General features: G+C 36.1%; 1 protein-coding gene and 1 non-coding gene across 12 annotated transcripts in view; both read left to right on the top strand.

The window, feature by feature from the left end:
• The window catches only part of ERC1 (ELKS/RAB6-interacting/CAST family member 1), a 517,187-nt gene that overhangs the window by 217,921 nt on the left and 281,229 nt on the right, over positions 1-18,037 (top strand). For all 11 annotated transcript variants that reach the window (XM_032593893.1, XM_030321381.2, XM_030321379.2 and 8 more), the window contains one exon: positions 12,377-12,512. In XM_032593893.1, coding sequence (XP_032449784.1) covers positions 12,377-12,512 — 136 coding nt within the window. The remainder of the gene's footprint in view (positions 1-12,376; positions 12,513-18,037) is intronic.
• Positions 6,323-6,429, top strand: LOC115519525. The gene has a single exon (XR_003970535.1). It is a non-coding gene; the product is annotated as a U6 spliceosomal RNA (small nuclear RNA).

Genomic DNA, 18,037 nt, shown 5'->3' with positions numbered 1-18,037 from the left:
TATGCTGCCATTTTAATATCATTTTGAAGGATGAGTACTTGTATGCTAGGCAGAGATAGTGTAAAGACATTAGGACAACTGAAGAGACCAAAGCAAAAGAAAAACACCCCAAAACAAAAAACCTGCGGCAGGAGGGAGTGATAGAAATAAAGATTCTTGAGGGCCTTTGGTGCTAATTAAGGAAGCTTGAGTTTTATTATGAGGTCAGTATGTCTCTAACAAAAACAAAAAGCAGGCAAATGTAAACTAAACTTTTATAATTCACTTACGGCATGCTGAGTTTTTATAAATTATGTTTGTGTGTAGTCATATCTCTATTGGTTAAAGACCCCTTGGAAGTGGAGTTTAAATATTTTTGTGATGAAAATACAATGTAAAATTTCAGATTCATAGATTACAGTTTTGATTTTTTTTTTTTTTGCCTCCCTTTCTTCCATTAGGCCAGTACTATATTTATTATTTTTTTTTTTTAGGTTTATTTTTGAGACAGAGAGAAAGTTGGGGAGGGGAAGAGAGAGAGGAAGATAGAAAATCCCAAGAGGGTGCTGCACTGTCAGCACAGAGCCATATGCAGGCTCAAACTCATGAGTTGTGAGATCATGACCTGAGCTGAAACCAAGAGCCCCCAGGCACCCCTAGGCCAATGCTTTATTAATGAAATCAGAAACTAAACTTTATTCTTTTCTCTCATTTCAGTGGAATGCTTTAGTGATTAATAATCTTCTCCCCAGTTGATTTAATGATTTTCATTGTATTTTACCCAAAATTTATGAAGAAAACCACTTATGGAGTTTGCTGATTACTCGCATTTATATGCACCTGAGAAAAACTGTTACCATTATCTACTTTTTAATTTATTATCTGCTTTTTATTAATGCTTTGTTTCCCAAGGTAGCCTCCAGCTATTACCTCTCCATGTGCATGTTATAGAGAAATGTCCAAGTTAAATTAGTTTTTAAACTGCTCCCTGTGAAACCACCAGGTGAAAAAGTACAAACAGCATACTCTTTCTGCACACATAGCTTAGTATACTGTTTTGTGGTGTGATTAAACTGTAGCATTCACAGTGCTCATTACTGACAGAGGCTTGGGGTACTGAAAGTAAATGCATTCATTAGTATCTACAAAGTACTTTTCAGACATAAAGAGGGAAACAAGATAGCAGGAAATAAAAAGCTATATTGTCTGTTTCATTGTTCTGTTAATGCTAGAATGTTACTTTTCCTAGGTCATGGGGTCAGCATTCTCCTAGGTCTGACTTCCACCAAGAATGGTTGAATCTCTGGATGATTCTGTGAGGCCTGAGGCATATAAACAGAAAATATATGAAAGGGAGAAGAAAATTAAATAAAGTAGGAGTATTGGGGAAGAATAAAATTGAAAAGGGAGAAAAAAATAGAAGAGAGACATGAGGATATGTATATATCTCTTAGTACCCAAATTTTGCTCAAAAGTGTATAAAGTTGTATGTCCTGTTTTAGATGATAGACATGAAGATAATGCATAAAATAAATGGATGCTCTCCATAAAAATGCTTGTGCTTTCCTCTGTCATTATCAATAAATCAAGGAGAAATCCAGAGTGAGCAACACAGAGCAGCTTTCTTTAAAGAATAAAAACAATTGACAGTATATTTATTCTGTCACAGATCCAAAAAGTCAAGTCAGTTTTTTAAGACAGGAATTTTTTTTTGTTTCTCTGTTTCTCTAGCACATATTCAGATTTCTTGGCACACTTCAGTCATAGCACTGTGACATATCCTTGGTCTGCTTTTTTTTAGAGTTTATAAATTGGTTTTAAATATACCGACAGTCATGGATTCTTATCTTTATACAGTTTGGGGAACAGGCATCAACCGTTGTAGTAAAACAATTCCACAAATTATACTAAGAAATGTGAGAATGGGTTCTCTGTTTTTCTTTTCTCCTCTGTTTTGGTTCCATTCTTAAGCAGTGTCTTTTCTTACATTTGGGGGATTGTATACCTGTTCTGGCCAGCATAAAGCTTCCCTCTTTTCTCTCCTGTGACTTTAAGTATGTGGAGTTGATTGTTTTCTTTTGGAATTCTACACCTTGGCTTAGTATGCTGCAAAGTACAGTGCAGCTCTGACCACCACTTCTATACTCTACAGCCTCTGCACTGAGATACTGCATATTTCTTGGGGAAAAAAGTCACACAACTGTCCTGACAGGTCTCACTGCAGATTTATGGCCACATATTTCAAATGTGCTCCCAATTATATAGGCAGTTCTAATACAAATGCCTGTTAAATTTGATTTTACATTTTCAGAGATGATTATATCCTGCTCGCTCTTCTTTTGTCAAATCCACAAAATCCCTGCCTTCACCTCATAGCTGCTGACTTCACTTCATATTACATTGAGAAAATAGGAATCAGATGCTACCTACTGCATCTTCCCACCCTTAGATCTCCTGGCTTACATGCATCTGTACAGGTGTGTTTTGTGTGTTTTCTTTACAGTGGTTCACTGTTCTAAGTTCAGCTCTGCCACTTTTTCTCATAATCCTATCCTAGTTACCCAGTTCAAGGATGGTGCTTTCTCAATTATCCTTCTCTCTGCTTTATTTTTAAAACTTTACTTTTTCCTAGTTTATTATCATAAGCATGATTTAACGTTTCCACCCTCCATCTTTGAAAGTCCTTTCCTTGACATGATAGTCCTTTCTAGCTGGCACACCATTTTTCTCTGTTCCTTCTTAACAAATCTTGTTTAAAAAATTGACTGTGTATAATTGCTGTCTGCATTTCTTCACATTTCTTCAAGTTTACCAAGTCAGACTTCTCTTTTATCTATTTTTTAATCTATTTTTATCACTTCCCTGAAACTGCTTTTGCCAGGGTTTGCGGTGGTATATTTTCAGGTGCCAGGTCCAAAAGTTACTGTCACCATCTTGCCTTTCCTTTCAGCATCATTATACACACTCCCTTCCTTGAAAGGTATTTTCTTTTGGCATTTCTGATAGCAGATTCTACTTATTTCTCTGTCCTTCACTTGTCATGCCTACTCTGTTGTCATTTCTGGCTCTGCCGTATTCCCCTAAAGCTTGAAGGGCTCCATTCTCAGCCCTATTGTCGTTTTTACATATACTTTTTCAGAAGATGTCTTCAAGCCTTGTGGCTTTCAGTATTACTTATGTATTTATAGCTCCCATCTATCGTGTATGTGGGACATGTCTATCATGTATATACATATGTCTACATGTACACAAAGGAGCCCCAGAGTAATATACTAATTATTTCCATGATGTCTTTAATTAGATATCAAACTTAACTTTACCCAGATCAGATCTCTTCATTTTTTCCATTCTTTTCAAAATTTCTTCCTCAGTATTCCCCAGTTCAGTAAATGGTATCACCATTCACTCATTACTCAGAAATAAATCAACTAATTCCTGATTTTTCTCTCCTGCCACTCCCTATATTAAATCTATCAGGAAGTCCTATCGTACATCACAAATATATCTGAAATTTAGCCATTTCTCTCCATGCCCTCCTGTGAAGTATTATCTCTTACTCATACTATCAGAGTAGCTTTCTAACTGGTACCCTTGCTTCTACATTTTGCTCTACTAGTCTCTTCTCCATGGCAGCTAGACTGAACTCTTAAAGCATACAGTAAATGCTGTCACTCCTTAAGACCTTGCTCTGCCCTCTATATTCAGAATAAAACCCAAACTCCTTACCATGGTTTATAAGGCTCTGCATCATCTGACTTCTTGCTCCTTTTGTGACCTCACCACTTACTACTTACCCTTTGTAATACACCACCATATTGACTTTTAAAAGAAATCTGCCAAGCTTTTGCTGTCCTCACAGTATTTGTACTTATGTTCTTTCTCCCTCTTTCCCTAGGCCTTTACATGGCTTGCTTTTCACATCCTCCATCGCAGTTCCTCAGTGATGTCTACCCTGACCATTGTAGCTAAATAAACTATTATCACATTCAGCATCTCTATTACTTTGCTCCATTTGATTTTTCCTATAGGACATGCCACTGTGCTGTGTGATGCAGATTCTTTGTTAGTTGAAATTGTTTTGCCTCTTTCAACAATAAATTCCTGAGGGCAGTGAGGTTGTATTCTGTTCCTTAAAAGAGAAGCAGCCCTTATTCGCAACAACGTGGATGGAGCTAGAGTGTATTATGCTAAGCAAAATAAGTCTATCAGAGAAAGACAAATGCCATATGATTTCACTTGTGGTATTTAAGAAACAAAACAGATGAACACAGAGGAAGGGGAAAAAAGAAAGGTAAGAAAATTAAGAGAGACTCTTAACTACAGAGAACAAACAGGGTTGATGGAGGGGAGGTAGGTGGGGGATAGGCTAAATGGATGATGGGTATTAAGGAGGGCACCTGTGATAAGGACTGTGTTACATGTAAGTCATGAATCACTCAGTTCTATTCCTGAAACCAATATTACACTATATGTTAACTAATTGGAACTTAAATAAAAATTTGAAGGAAGAAAAAAAGCTATGTACCCCTTGTTGGCATTCAGTAAATATTTGCCAAATAGCTAAGTGGAGGCTAACGCTTTCTTAGAAAATTTCATGGTTGGGTTTAGAATGCATGCTAGTTTTAAATTATTGACAAGTATGTAGCTTTCTCATTTGATAGAAATTTGAATTTTTATTGGGTTATTTTTTTTTTTAATTTTTTTTTTCAACACCTTTTTTTAAACAAAATTGAACGGGGGAGGGGCAGAGAGAGAGGGAGACACAGAATCGGAAACAGGCTCCAGGCTCTGAGCCATCAGCCCAGAGCCCGACGCGGGGCTCGAACTCCCGGACCGCGAGATCGTGACCTGGGTGAAGTCGGACGCTTAACCGACTGCGCCACCCAGGCGCCCCAGGGTTATTTTTTTTTTTTTAATTTTTTTTTCAACGTTTATTTATTTTTGGGACAGAGAAAGACAGAGCATGAACGGGGGAGGGGCAGAGAGAGAGGGAGACAGAGAATCGGAAACAGGCTCCAGGCTCTGAGCCATCAGCCCAGAGCCCGACGCGGGGCTCGAACTCCCGGACCGCGAGATCGTGACCTGGCTGAAGTCGGACGCTTAACCGACTGCGCCACCCAGGCGCCCCCCCAGGGTTATTTTTATTAGTACTTTATGATACCAAGGAATTGCTTCCTAAAGCAAAGGCTTTTCAGTAACCTACAAAGCTCTGAAGCAAGGATTAGCAAACTATAGGCCTCCTGTACTCTTTATATAGCTTGCAAGCTAAGAATGGTTTTCATGTATTTAAAATAGTTAAAAAAACAGAGAAGAATGTGTGACTCAGATTGTATCTGGATTACAAAGTGTAAATACTTACTATCTGGACCTTTACCATAAAAAAGTCAGCTAAGTAATGAATCATTGAATTCTACTCCTGAAACCAATATTACACTCTGTTACTAAATAGAATTTAAGTAAAAAATTGAAAAGAAAAAAATGAATTATTCTTTTGTAGATCAAAAATTAAACACCAGTTTATGGATGTGGGGGAAGGTGGACAGTGAAAACCACATCCTGTGACTTTTTGTTCTGAAATAAATAGAAATGAAAAGATTAAAAAATTTTTTTGCTTGCCTTTGCTGGAGGGTTTGGCCCTTCATTGCTTGTGTGACCTCATCTGCCAGTATGCTGTGTCTCTCCATCTACTTTGATCACACTGGCCAGGCACATTCTTCTATCCGGATCTATGATTTGCTGTTTCCTCTGTGTGGAGCACTCTCTCTTCAATATGCGCATAGCTGTGCTTACTTCCTCATTTCCTTTACATCTTTACTTAAATATTACCTTAGCAGTGTGGCTTTTCCTGAGCACTTCATTTAAAATTGCAGTCTCACTGGTCATTCCCACGCTCCTCTTTTCCTCTTTTATTTTTTCCATTGGATTTATCACCGTTTGACATACAGTGTATTTTACTTATATTCTCTATCTTCCCATTGACTGTAAACTCAGTGAGGGCTGAGATTTTTGTCATTTTTTTTCACTGCCATATTCCCAAGATAATACTTAGCACATAGAAGCTTTCATGAAATATTCATTGAGTTAATGGTAATAGATGAGAGTTATTATGAGAACCAACCTTAAAAAAAGAGTTTTCTGTCAAAACACTTGAATTCAGTTAACTTTGAGTAACTGCTAGGAGATAGGCCTTGCCTCAGATCTGTGGAGATTTATAATACAAGGTCCTTGCCCACAAGGAGATCAGTGTGGTAGTGAGAACAAACATGGAAATAAATGAAATTAAATGTAAGATGGGACTAGATATGTTCTTCTGTTGAAGTGCTTGAAGAGCACTGTTGAATTGGTGCTCGCTTTGGCAGCACATAAACTAAACTTAGAACAATACAGAGAAGATTAGCATGGCCCCTGCACAAGGATGCCAGGCAAATTTGAGAAGTGTTCCAGATTTTAAAAAGACAAAAACAAAAACTGTTGAATTGATAACTAAAGCATTTTTTGGTAGAATTTATGAGTTTATATAAAACTCCGAATTGTTAGTGATTTTATATTCTATAATGAAATATTTTCTTTTTTTTGGTATGGCTTATTATCATTAGATTGCTAGGGATACAGTGCCATGAAAATAAAAATCCTTATTTAAAGCAGCTCTTAAATAACCCAAAACATTGTAATTAGACATAGAATATGTAAAAAATATTATTTTTAGTTTCTTATATACTTTTGGGGATGATATAATATGAAATTGCTTTTTTTAAGCCAAGTGTAGGTATTCAGGTAGTGTTATGAAATTTCACGTCTTAGTTTTTATGTTAAGTGTCAATGGAGGGTGTTCCTGGGAAGGTTGAAGGAGAGGGAGTGTCTGTGTGTGCATGCACATGCAATATCTGTATATTCTCTCTATATGTAAACATTTATGCATAATAAAGATGTTTAATATGTAATACTTGAACAATATTTTGCTTGAAATTAATGTATTTTTAAGCTTTTTTTTTTCTAGCTTAAACTGCTTTTCTCTAATGAAAGCACAAATAGCTGAGTCAGATTTGATTTTTAGTATTTCCTTAAACCTGACAATAGTAGCATTCTATTTTTTTCTTAAATGTGCTTGGGAGATTTTTATGGTAGGGTGACCTACTACACTAGCATTATGTATCTGTCTTTTTGACAAAGCAAAAAGCCACTAGGAGTGTAGTTTCTGAAAAAAGTATGATGGTGTCTTAATAGAATGTAAGTTTTGAAGGAGAACAAGAACTAGTCCTTTCCTAATAAACTTTCTTAGTTACTTAAAGATAAGGAAGATGTTCATTTTTCAGTGCTTACATTGTTTTGTAATGTTAAACTGTATTTTCCCTCAGAGCCATGTTTTGGGCAAATTTGTCAATAGAGGGGATGTAGTTTCCTTTTTATGCGTGTGTTTAACAAATATTTAATGAGTATCTACACACAAGGAGGAACTATGCTATGAGTTGTGAGTTATGAAAATATATCAGACATGGACCATGACCTCTAGGAAGGCATTTTCTCCCCTTCCTTCCTTCCTTCCTTCCTTCCTTCCTTCCTTCCTTCCTTCCTTCCATCCTTCCATCCTTCCATCCTTCCTTAGGTGTTTTTATTTTTAAGTAATCTCTGTACCCAATGTGGGTCTCGAACTTACAGCCCCAAGATCAAGAGTCATGTGCTCTACTGACTGAGCCAGCCAGGTGCCCCTAGGAAGGCATTTTCTTAGGTATAATGAGATATACATGTGGATTACACTAATATGAGGAACAAACTAACATGTCCTAAGATATATTTAGTTAAAATGACTATGGGAGCTGAGGAGAGCCAATAGTAGTTATGACCCAAGAGGTTTACCTAAGTTTGAGTTTGGATTTTAAGAGACAGAGGCTGAGGGAATAGTAAAAAAGTAAATAGGGGCAGATTTAGTAGATCTAGTGTGTGCCTGAGAATTCTGTATTTTTAACAAGCTCCCAAGTGATGCTGATGATGTATGTTCATGGATCATACTTTGAATAGCAAGGTGGTAGATCACATCTTATAAAACTTCTTGTGATAGAGACCAGTAGAGATAAATCTCTTCTTTTCCATTTTTGCATTTCTCTCTTCTTACACATTAATTTATTCATATCTGTGTGAGAATGGAGAGAGTTAAATTCATTCATTATTCATTCATTCATTCATTATTTCATTATTTATTATAATAGTTGGGAACTCCTCAATTGAGAATCACATTTTAAAGGATTAATTCATTTCTGAATCTCCTTTCTCCTTTTCTTGCTTGAAGGATATTAAAGGGTATAAGTTCACTTTGAATTTAACCCCAGTTAATTAATTCAGGCTTTATAGCAGTCTAAGAGAGTTAAAAAAAAAAATCTATACTAAGCCATTTAAATCCTTTTCTTTCTGTTTAAGGTATGGGTTTACTAACATATTTGGGTTTTCTTGTCTACCCAGATTTAAATCAAATTACATATTGATCTGTTTATAAGAGAAAGTAATTTCATGTTTCACAGATTCTATTATGTCTCAGAATATTTATTCCCAAACAATTCCTCAAGTTACATCTTTCCTTTTACTTACCACGTATGTTGTGATAATACTGCTGTTTGTGTTCTTTGCCCAAGAAACAGTGTTGAAAAGGATATTAGACAAGAAAGTTGGTTGTATTCATCCACTCTAGTTAATTTGTGAATTCAGAACTTTCCATATATTTGTGTTGCATGTGCACGTAAACATTATACAAGAAGGTGGGGTAGGAGAGACAATGGGAGATATATTGATTTAATACTCTTAAAATTTTCTATACTTTTCTTGGTTGCCTGACTTATTAGATAAAATCATTTTATTTTCCTATTTAATTATCCTTTAGTCTATAGAATGAAAATGTAGAGCTAAAGCCAGAAAACTAAGTTAAAGTAAAGAAATTGAAAACATGAAAAGAAAATGGAGTTGGAAGTGGAAAATTAAAGACCAAAAAAAATAAGGGAAACTTAAATGTGCCATACTGGACTACTTTCTGTTAGTCTGATATAGATGAAGATCCTATTTTGAGGTAAAACCACATCTCATTTTTAAAAACATAATTTTAAAATGTTTTTTTATTTTTTTTTTTTAATTTTTTTTTTCAACGTTTATTTATTTTTGGGACAGAGAGAGACAGAGCATGAATGGGGGAGGGGCAGAGAGAGAGGGAGACACAGAATCGGAAACAGGCTCCAGGCTCCGAGCCATCAGCCCAGAGCCTGACGCGGGGCTCGAACTCACGGACCGCGAGATCGTGACCTGGCTGAAGTCGGACGCTTAACCGACTGCGCCACCCAGGCGCCCCTTAAAATGTTTTTTAAAAGTATTTTGTCTATTTTAAAAAATTTAGAAACTACAGAATACCATTAAAAGAAACATTAAAAACATCCTAAGTTTTTCCTTTTTAATTTTTTCAGTTATGTATGTGTGTATGCACACATATGTTTAGGATCATGCTTTGTATTCAGCTTGGTATTCTATATTTATTACTTAGTATTTTGTTGTGTCTTTTTGGAGTTGATGGAGATAATCATTAAAAAAATCCTATGACCAATATTTTGAAGATTAAAATTATCTTTTTTTTTTTTAAGTTTATTTATTTTTGAAAGAGAGAGAGAGAGAGCATGAGCTGGGGAGGGGCAGAGAGAGAGAGGGAGACAGAATTCGAAGCAGGCTCCAGGCTCTGAGCTGTCAGCACAGAGCCTGATGTGGGGCTTGAACCCACGAACAGTGAGATCATGAACTGAACTGAAGAACTGAAGTTGGAACTTAACCTACTGAGTCACCCAGGTGCCACAAACATTAAAAAAAATTTTTTTTTATTATTTTTGAGAGAGACAGAGTGAGGGTGGGGGAGGGGCAGAGTTAGAGGGAGACACAGAATCCAAAGCAGGCTCCAGGCTCTGAGCTGTCAGCACAGAGCCTGCCAGCAGCGGCGGGGGGGTTCAAACTCATGAACTGAGAGATCATGATCTGAGCCAAAGTCAGTCGCTTAACTGACTGAGCCACCCAGGCACCCCCAAACAGTTTTGGTTTTTAAATGCATACTACAAGTTGGATTGGAATGATTATTGGGATAGGATAGGGGCAGTGGGATTTTTTATTCTCTTTTCTGAAACACCACTAAAAACACCCTGACCTAGTTCTATGGCTTGCGGGTAAAGTCAAGATGAAAATAAACCACTCATTCTCAGATAATAATAACGATAAAAAGTACTGAAGAATGAAAAGGGTTTTGATTGGATCAACAGTTGAGTCTTTAAGGTTGGCCCGCTAACCAAAAAATACACAGGTGATTTTAATTAGGTTTCTTCCTCCATGTGTCGTAATGCTCCAAATAACCAGGTTACTGCTATGGCTTTAGTGGTTGCTAGCACCATCTGGAATAATCCACAGATGCAGGGTGAAAAGAATTTATATACCATCTAAAATTTTTTTCACTCTAAAAACAGCAAATATTTGTATCAGTAAACTAACGTTATGAGAAGTTTAATTTTGAGAAAGAGCAATTTGATTCATGAAAAGAAAATCTTGCTTCATTTTTTGGTCTTTTCTAATGCAAAGGTCCCAATCTGTTTTTTTCCATTAGGATATAATTGATATCAGATTAAAAAAAATCAAAACATTAGCATAGAAAATTATATAGTGAGGAGAATCAAATATAAACATGATTTGCATTTTTATTTCTTTTACTGGTATCTGTTTTTATTCTCTGTGGCTAAATATTTCTGTGGATATTCAAGATGGCAGAAAGTACAGATCTGAAATGTGACCTTAGCATAGCCTATTAGTGTGCACTTCCATCAGACCTTTTATTTTACCATCTATGTGACTAACTTACTGTTTGATTTTGAATAAATTTTCTGTTTTTACTATTTTTTAAGTGTTTTTATTTATTTTGAGGGAGAGAGAGTGTGCACGCATATGAGTGGGGAAGGGGCAGAGAGACAGAGGGAGAGTGCGAATCTCAAGCAGGCTCTGCGTTGTTAGTGCAGAGCCCAATGTGGGGCTTGATTTCACGAACTGTGAAATTATCTCCTGAGCTGAGGTCAAGAGTTGGACCCCTGACTGAGCCACCCAGGCGCCCCTCATTTGTAAAATAGAAATAACATAGTGCCCACTTCACAGGTGTATGGTGAAGTGAGGTGAGATAGCACACAGGAAAACGCACAAGGGGCACCCAGCAGCTGTTTGTTGTATTAATCAGCTCTGGGGAGCCATCCTTTCTGGATAGAGTATTCTTGGCTGCAGGTTTTTTTCCTTTAGCACTTTGAATATATCATGCCACTCCCTTCTAGCCTGCAAAGTTTCTGCTGAAAAATCAGCTGATAGCCTAATGGGTCCCCTTGTATATGACTGTTTTCTTCTCTCTGGCTGCTTTTAAAATTCTCTGTCACTCCTCACCATTTTAATTACTGTGTATCTTTGTGTGGACCTCCTTGGGTTGATTTTGTTGTGGACTTCTGTGGGCTTCCTGGATCTGGATTTCCATTTCCTTCCTCATATAGGGAAGCTTTCAGCTATTATTTCTCCAAATAAATTTTCTACCCTCTTTTCTCTCTCACTTCTTTCTGAGATTCCTATGTTTCCAATGTTACTACACTTGATGGTGTCAATGAGTTCCCTAAGTCTCTTTGCATTTGTTACTATTATTTTTTTCCTCTCTCCTGTTCAGCTTGATTGTTTTCCATTACTCTGTCCTCCAGGTCACTGATCCGGTGTTCTGCTTCCTCCAGTCTATTTCATATAGTGTATTTTTAATTTCATTTACAGAGTTCATCTCTGATTGGTTTTTTATGTTTCCTATCTCTCTGTTAAGGGTCTCACTGAGGTCTTACTCTCTTTTCTCAAGTCCAGTGCGTATCTTTTTGTCCATTATTTTAAATTCTCTATCAGTAAAGAACGGGTTCAAGCTTAAGTGACCATCAACTTAATATAGGCTGATATATGCATAAGATGTTATGTAGAAACCTAATGTTAATCGCAAGTGAAAAACCAGTAATAGATATGCAAATAAAAAAGAGAAAATATTTCATAACATTGATGTCAGTAGCCTTTCCCTATTTCCAACATAAATCTCTGAATTGGTTTCTTTTCTTCTGCTATTTCAGACTATCCTATGTCTTTCTTTTGTTTTATAATTTTGTGCTTCATAAAGTACGTGCTTGAACACATGTTTCTGAAACACCATTGTTACCAATTTGTTTCCATCGGTAGGAAAGAATTTTGAATTGTTAGAAAAATTTTGCAGCAGAAATTCTTTGTTGGTTTTCAGCCAGTTTTTGGCATAAGTGCTATATATTTCTAAATAAAAATATTCTTTTTTATGCAGATATATGAAAAGCTTGATTTTTTTCTCCTCCCTTATCAATAGGCAAGTGAAAGACCAGAATAAGAAGGTAGCAAATCTGAAGCACAAGGAACAGGTGGAAAAGAAGAAGAGTGCACAGATGCTTGAGGAGGCTCGACGGAGGGAGGATAACCTCAATGATAGCTCCCAACAACTACAGGTTAGAACCTGAGGAGAATCTGAAAGGATCGGGTGAAGAGATTGATCCATGATTGCATGTTGTTTTTCTCTTCATCTTTATCCTCCTCTTTTTTCTCTTTCTAACCCTGCTTGCTGCCTTCCTCTGAGACCAACTGTTTAGCAATAAAGGAATGGCTTTAAATAGAAAAGGCAAGTTTTATTCCACAGCTTTGTGAGGACACCTCAGCATAGGAGAAAGTTCATCTTCAAGTTGATCGCATTTAATTGGTAAGTTCAACGTCAGTTTAATGAGTGGGTTCTCTTAAGCTTCAGGGTGGTCAGTATTACTATTTGCCATTTTCCTTCATTAGAGTACATTGCTAATCTTGGTTAACGTCTGTTTAACTTCATTCTGTTTTTTTATTCTTCTTTTACCTTTATTCTCTCTGCTTTTTCCTTTCTCTCTTTCTTTCCCTCCTTTTTAAATATTCACTTTAGAAGCATATTTCACAGTCATACAGGATGTATAAACTATACTTTTTCACTTCAGTGGAGTGATAATTTTTCAAAAATTAGGTGTAACTAAACTCCATAACAGTACTAGTGACGATATGGTAAGTTCCTGTTATGTGCCCATTACTTGAACTCAGGCCTTTGGTCATTCATTATTTCTAACCTTGACATTGATCTTGTGGGGCAGGTGGTTTTGTGCACGTTTTACAGGTAAGAAAGTGACTCCGAGAAATTGAATTATTTACCTGAATGCACACAGCTCTGTAAGTGGCTCAGCCATGATTTTACCTGAGACTTTCTGGATCTGTAACCTGTCAGAATGAAGTTTAAATTTTAGAGAAGCATATCTGCTAATTCTGCTAAGCTGCCACCACTTTTTCTCTCGTTGAAACTTTTAATTTGGTTTGAGAGAGTATTTATGCCACAATTGCATTATCATGCAATCTTCACTGAAGAGATTTGTGGGACATTTTTAGACTTCACAACAGATCCATTTCAGACACAAAAATCTGACTTTTTAATTTCTTTTTTCATTCCTGTTTTATATAAATTTTATTATACAGTGCATGGTCCTTATAGAAACAATACACATCTTTTCAAATGCAGCACCTTTTGATAGAAGCAGCGTACCGGTTTTCCCTCACTGTTGCCAACAGTAGTTGATATTATCAATTTTCTTCCTCCTTTTTAAAAAGTTTTTTTTTTTTTTTTTGTTTAATGTTTATTTATTTTTAAGAGAGAGAGAGAGAGAGAGAGAGAGAGAGAGAGAGACAGAGTGCGAGCAGGGGAGGGGCAGAGAGAGAGGGAGACACAGAATCTGAAACAGGCTCCAGGCTCTGAGCTGTCAGCACAGAGTCTGACATGAGGCTCGAACTCAGGAATGGCAAGATCATGACCTGAGCCGAAGTTGGACGCTTAACTGACTGAGCCATGTAGGTGCCCCCCCTCCCTTTTTTTAAAGTGCCAGTCTGATGGATGGAGAATATTTAATTTAAAAACAATTTTTTTTGAATGTTTATTTATTTTTGAGACAGAGGGAAACAGCACGCGAGTCGGGGAGGGGCAGAGAGAGAGGGAAACACAGAATCCGAAGCAGGCTCCAGGCTCCCAGCTGTCAGCACAGAGCCCGATGTGGGGCTCGAACCCATGAACTGTGAGATCATGACCTGAGCCGAAGTCAGACGCTTAACCGACTGAGCCACCCAGGCGCCCCGGAAAATATTTAATTTTTGTTTTAATTTACATTTATTTGACTACCAGTGAGGCTAAGTATTTATTCATGTCTTAAATTTTCATTTGTTAATATAAATCAAATGCTATCTCTCTTCCGTGTTGGCCTTTTCCCCAAGGATTTTTTTGGTTTGTTTATCCCTGTTGTGAGAACATATAAATATTTGCCTATAAATATTTTTAAGTTGCTCTGGACTTCCATTTTTTACCTTCTTAATTTAAATTATTTTAGGATATTTTGTGTGGTGAGGGTCTTATTTTTCTTCATTGCTAACAATTTAACTAGATCATTGATAGGAAATTATTTCATTGCTCATTTCATTGAACAATTAGGCTATTTCCAGGATTTCATTCAGCCTCCTTTGTTGAACTAGTATCACAATGTTTTTAATTACTGAAAATATTTAATTTATAAGACAGGCCCTTATTTATGTTACCTCCTTAATTTTTTCATTTGTCTTCTGTCCTCCACCCCTTTAATGTTTTCTGTTACCAGTCTGTCTGCGTAACCCGAAAGATGCCCTTTTAATCTTTTGTCAGTTTTTATGTTATTATCAAAAGAGCCTTCACATGTAATCTCCTATTTACTCTTTGTATGATTTGAGAAATAAGGACATCAGATTATTTATTTTATATATTACATAGAAAACTAGAGTGGATGAATGACTTTTCCAAGGTGTCTCAGTAAGTGATGGATATAAAAATAATGACAAATGATAGCTCATGGCCATATGCAAGATACACATGGATGTAGTTCATTTAAATATAGTGAAAAGAGTATAGGGTTACAACTAGGATATTTTCCATGTGATCTCAGCTCTTGTACTAACTAGCTCTGCCACTCACTTCTTAACCATGTTGTTGCAAATGACAACCAGTGGTAGTCAACATCCCTAGCACCCAGATTGTGATCTCTAAATATGAATCTCCACTAAAAAAAGCTAGTGATCTTGGAGAAATGGCTAATCAGAATTCATGAAAGTATAATAGTAGAAAAGCAATTGATTTTGGACTTGTATTAAAAATAGTTCTAATACCTGAATTTTTTTTGTGTGTGTTTTAAATTTCTGCATATATATTTGGGTTCATCTGTTGATGTTTTTGTGAAATAGGAAATGTAAAGGGAAGGAATTATTTTAGTATTTCCACTATAGGCATAATAATTCTAGGATTAAAGTATATTCTTTATCATGTTAAAAATATGGTATATTTAATTTTTTCAGATTTGATGAATAATGAATAATCTTTATCAGGTGCCACCTTGCCTTCCAAAGTTTAATTCTACTGATGATATTAGTAAATATATAGTATGTTTTCCTTTGTTTGTGAAGATTAAAACCTGGTTTAAGACAAGAAGGTTAATTTTCACTTTTTGTTATTCAGTGACTGCCAGTTATGGTAGTTCATTGGTGTCTTCACTCTTCCTAGTAGAAGTTACAGTTTGCCACAAAGCAGTGATATTACTTTTTAAATTTGTCTTTCATTATTCTGCAAGATTAAATACGTTAGAAGAAGTACATAAAATACACATACACACACAATGTAAATAATACATGTAAAGTGATCATCTCAAGAAATTAGAAGATTACTGGCATCCCAGAAATCATATGTATATTCCTTCCTGATCATTTTTTCCTCCCTTCCTCTAGAGGAAATTATTATTTTGGCTTTTATTGTTCTTTGCTTTTCTTTGCAACCTGTGTATATATTAAATAAGTATAGGTTAGTTTTGCATATTTTTATTTTATGTAAATGAGTCATCATATTTATTCTGTGACTTTTGTTCAGCATCACATGTGAGGTTTATTCATGATAGTTGAGTGTAGCATTTGCACATTTGATGTCCTTGCTGTACTGTTTTTTTTAATTCAAAATCCCATGTTTTATCTTAAAAGTGTTTTGCAAAGATAACTTCATTTCTTTCAATTTTCCATTTTTTGAATATTCAGATGGAACTAAAAGTATTCCTTTTTGGCAGAACGTGAGTTTGGAAATAAGTTGTTACTTTACTCCTTGTTTTTGGTTCAACACATTAAAAATGTTCTAAAAAGATTAAACAAATTCCTTACATATGAAATGAAAATGATACCTGAAAGTGGAGAGAACCTAGGAATCCTGCAGACTGTAAACCTTGGCATTGTTTATCATGGCCTTAGATACGAGTGCCCTTTCTTAAAGTAGGACATTGACATTCCATTGTATTCTGTTTGTACTTTTGTGTTATGTATATTAACTTGTCTGAGATTTTTTGGTTGTAGAAGCCCCCTTTTACTCTTAAAAATTATTAAAGTTCAAAACATGAGGGGGTGCCTGGGTGGCGCAGTCGGTTAAGCGTCCGACTTCAGCCAGGTCACGATCTCGCGGTCCGTGAGTTCGAGCCCCGCGTCAGGCTCCGGGCTGATGGCTCGGAGCCTGGAGCCTGTTTCCGATTCTGTGTCTCCCTCTCACTCTGCCCCTCCCCCGTTCATGCTCTGTCTCTCTCTGTCCCAAAAATAAATAAACATTGAAAAAAAAAAAATTAAAAAAAAAAAAAGTTCAAAACATGATTTTTTAATGTAGGTTATAATTACCATATATACATATGCAGTTAACTTACTGACTCAGCTATCCATCATCTTGTTGTATCTGAAGATACAGCTCAGGCAATATAAAAATACTTATATAAACGGTTCTTTACAGTATTGTGGGTAATTGTGAAATATTAGAAACAACCTAATTGCCTGTAGGTAGTACTTGAGTACTTGAGTCTCAAGTACTTGAGTCTTCTATGGTACATCCACAAACTGGAGACTTGGCAGCTTTAAAAAAAAGTGAGGAAGATCTCTAATGACCTGATATGGACATCCTGTTAAGTTGGGGGGAGGGGGGAAGCACAAAGACTATAGTATGCTACTCTTGGTATAAGAAAATACACTTATATCTCATCTTTTTTTTTTTCTTTTTCAAAAGAAAACAGGAAGGATAAACTAGAAACTAAAGAGACCAGTTATCTATGGGAGTGATGAGAAGAGTGGAAAGAAAGGGGAAATAGGATTGGGGTGGTAGTTTTGAGGAGAACCTTCTGTTATGTAATAAAGACTTTGACTCTCCGAACCATAGTACTATTTCACATATGCTAAAAACTAGGTAAACAAAACCAATCAAGATGTGGGGTGGGGTGGGGTGGGGGGAAAAGCCAAAGAGAATACAAACACTAACAGGTAAAGTTGTTTTATAAATGTATAATACAAACACCCTCAAAGGGCTGGGGAAGAAAGGAACTAACCTAAATAGTTTTGGAAGACATTGTCTTGACTGAATGCTAGAAAGCTAAAGACAAAGAACTATACATTAATGTTGTAATCTAGTAATAAATGTGTTTCTCACAAAGGATAGGCTAGCCATTCTGAGAGCACTTGATATGTGTACTAGAATTCAAGTAAATATAATGAGGGCGAGCTTTTCATTGTTCAAGCAAGAAGTTATAAATAAGTGAAGTGGGAAGGCTTAAGTAAACCCTGTAGCGTTGTACTGGAATCAGAGATATTAGTATGAATTCATGGTATTTAATTTATATGCAAATAAATATAGAAATACTGATATGTATATATGTATGGGGTTGTTATATATGCTTATATTTCCTCTTTGTCCACCAAGAGGGCTTAGAAGTAGTAAGCACACCTAACACCCAGATTCTGGTTTCTATACACCTTTCTTCAGTAAGATGAACCAAGGCATCTTGAAGAAATGGTTGATTTCAGGGTTGGGGCAGGGAAAATATGCAGTGAGCCTGGATAACTTTGTGGTTCCAGAAAATAGGAAAATGCTCAACAAAAGAATGCA

Source organism: Lynx canadensis, chromosome B4 (genome assembly GCF_007474595.2).
Source record: "Lynx canadensis isolate LIC74 chromosome B4, mLynCan4.pri.v2, whole genome shotgun sequence".
NCBI lineage: Eukaryota > Metazoa > Chordata > Mammalia > Carnivora > Felidae > Lynx > Lynx canadensis.
The sequence above is the reverse complement of the archived record's forward strand: the minus strand, read 5'-3'. Positions and strand labels throughout refer to the sequence as shown.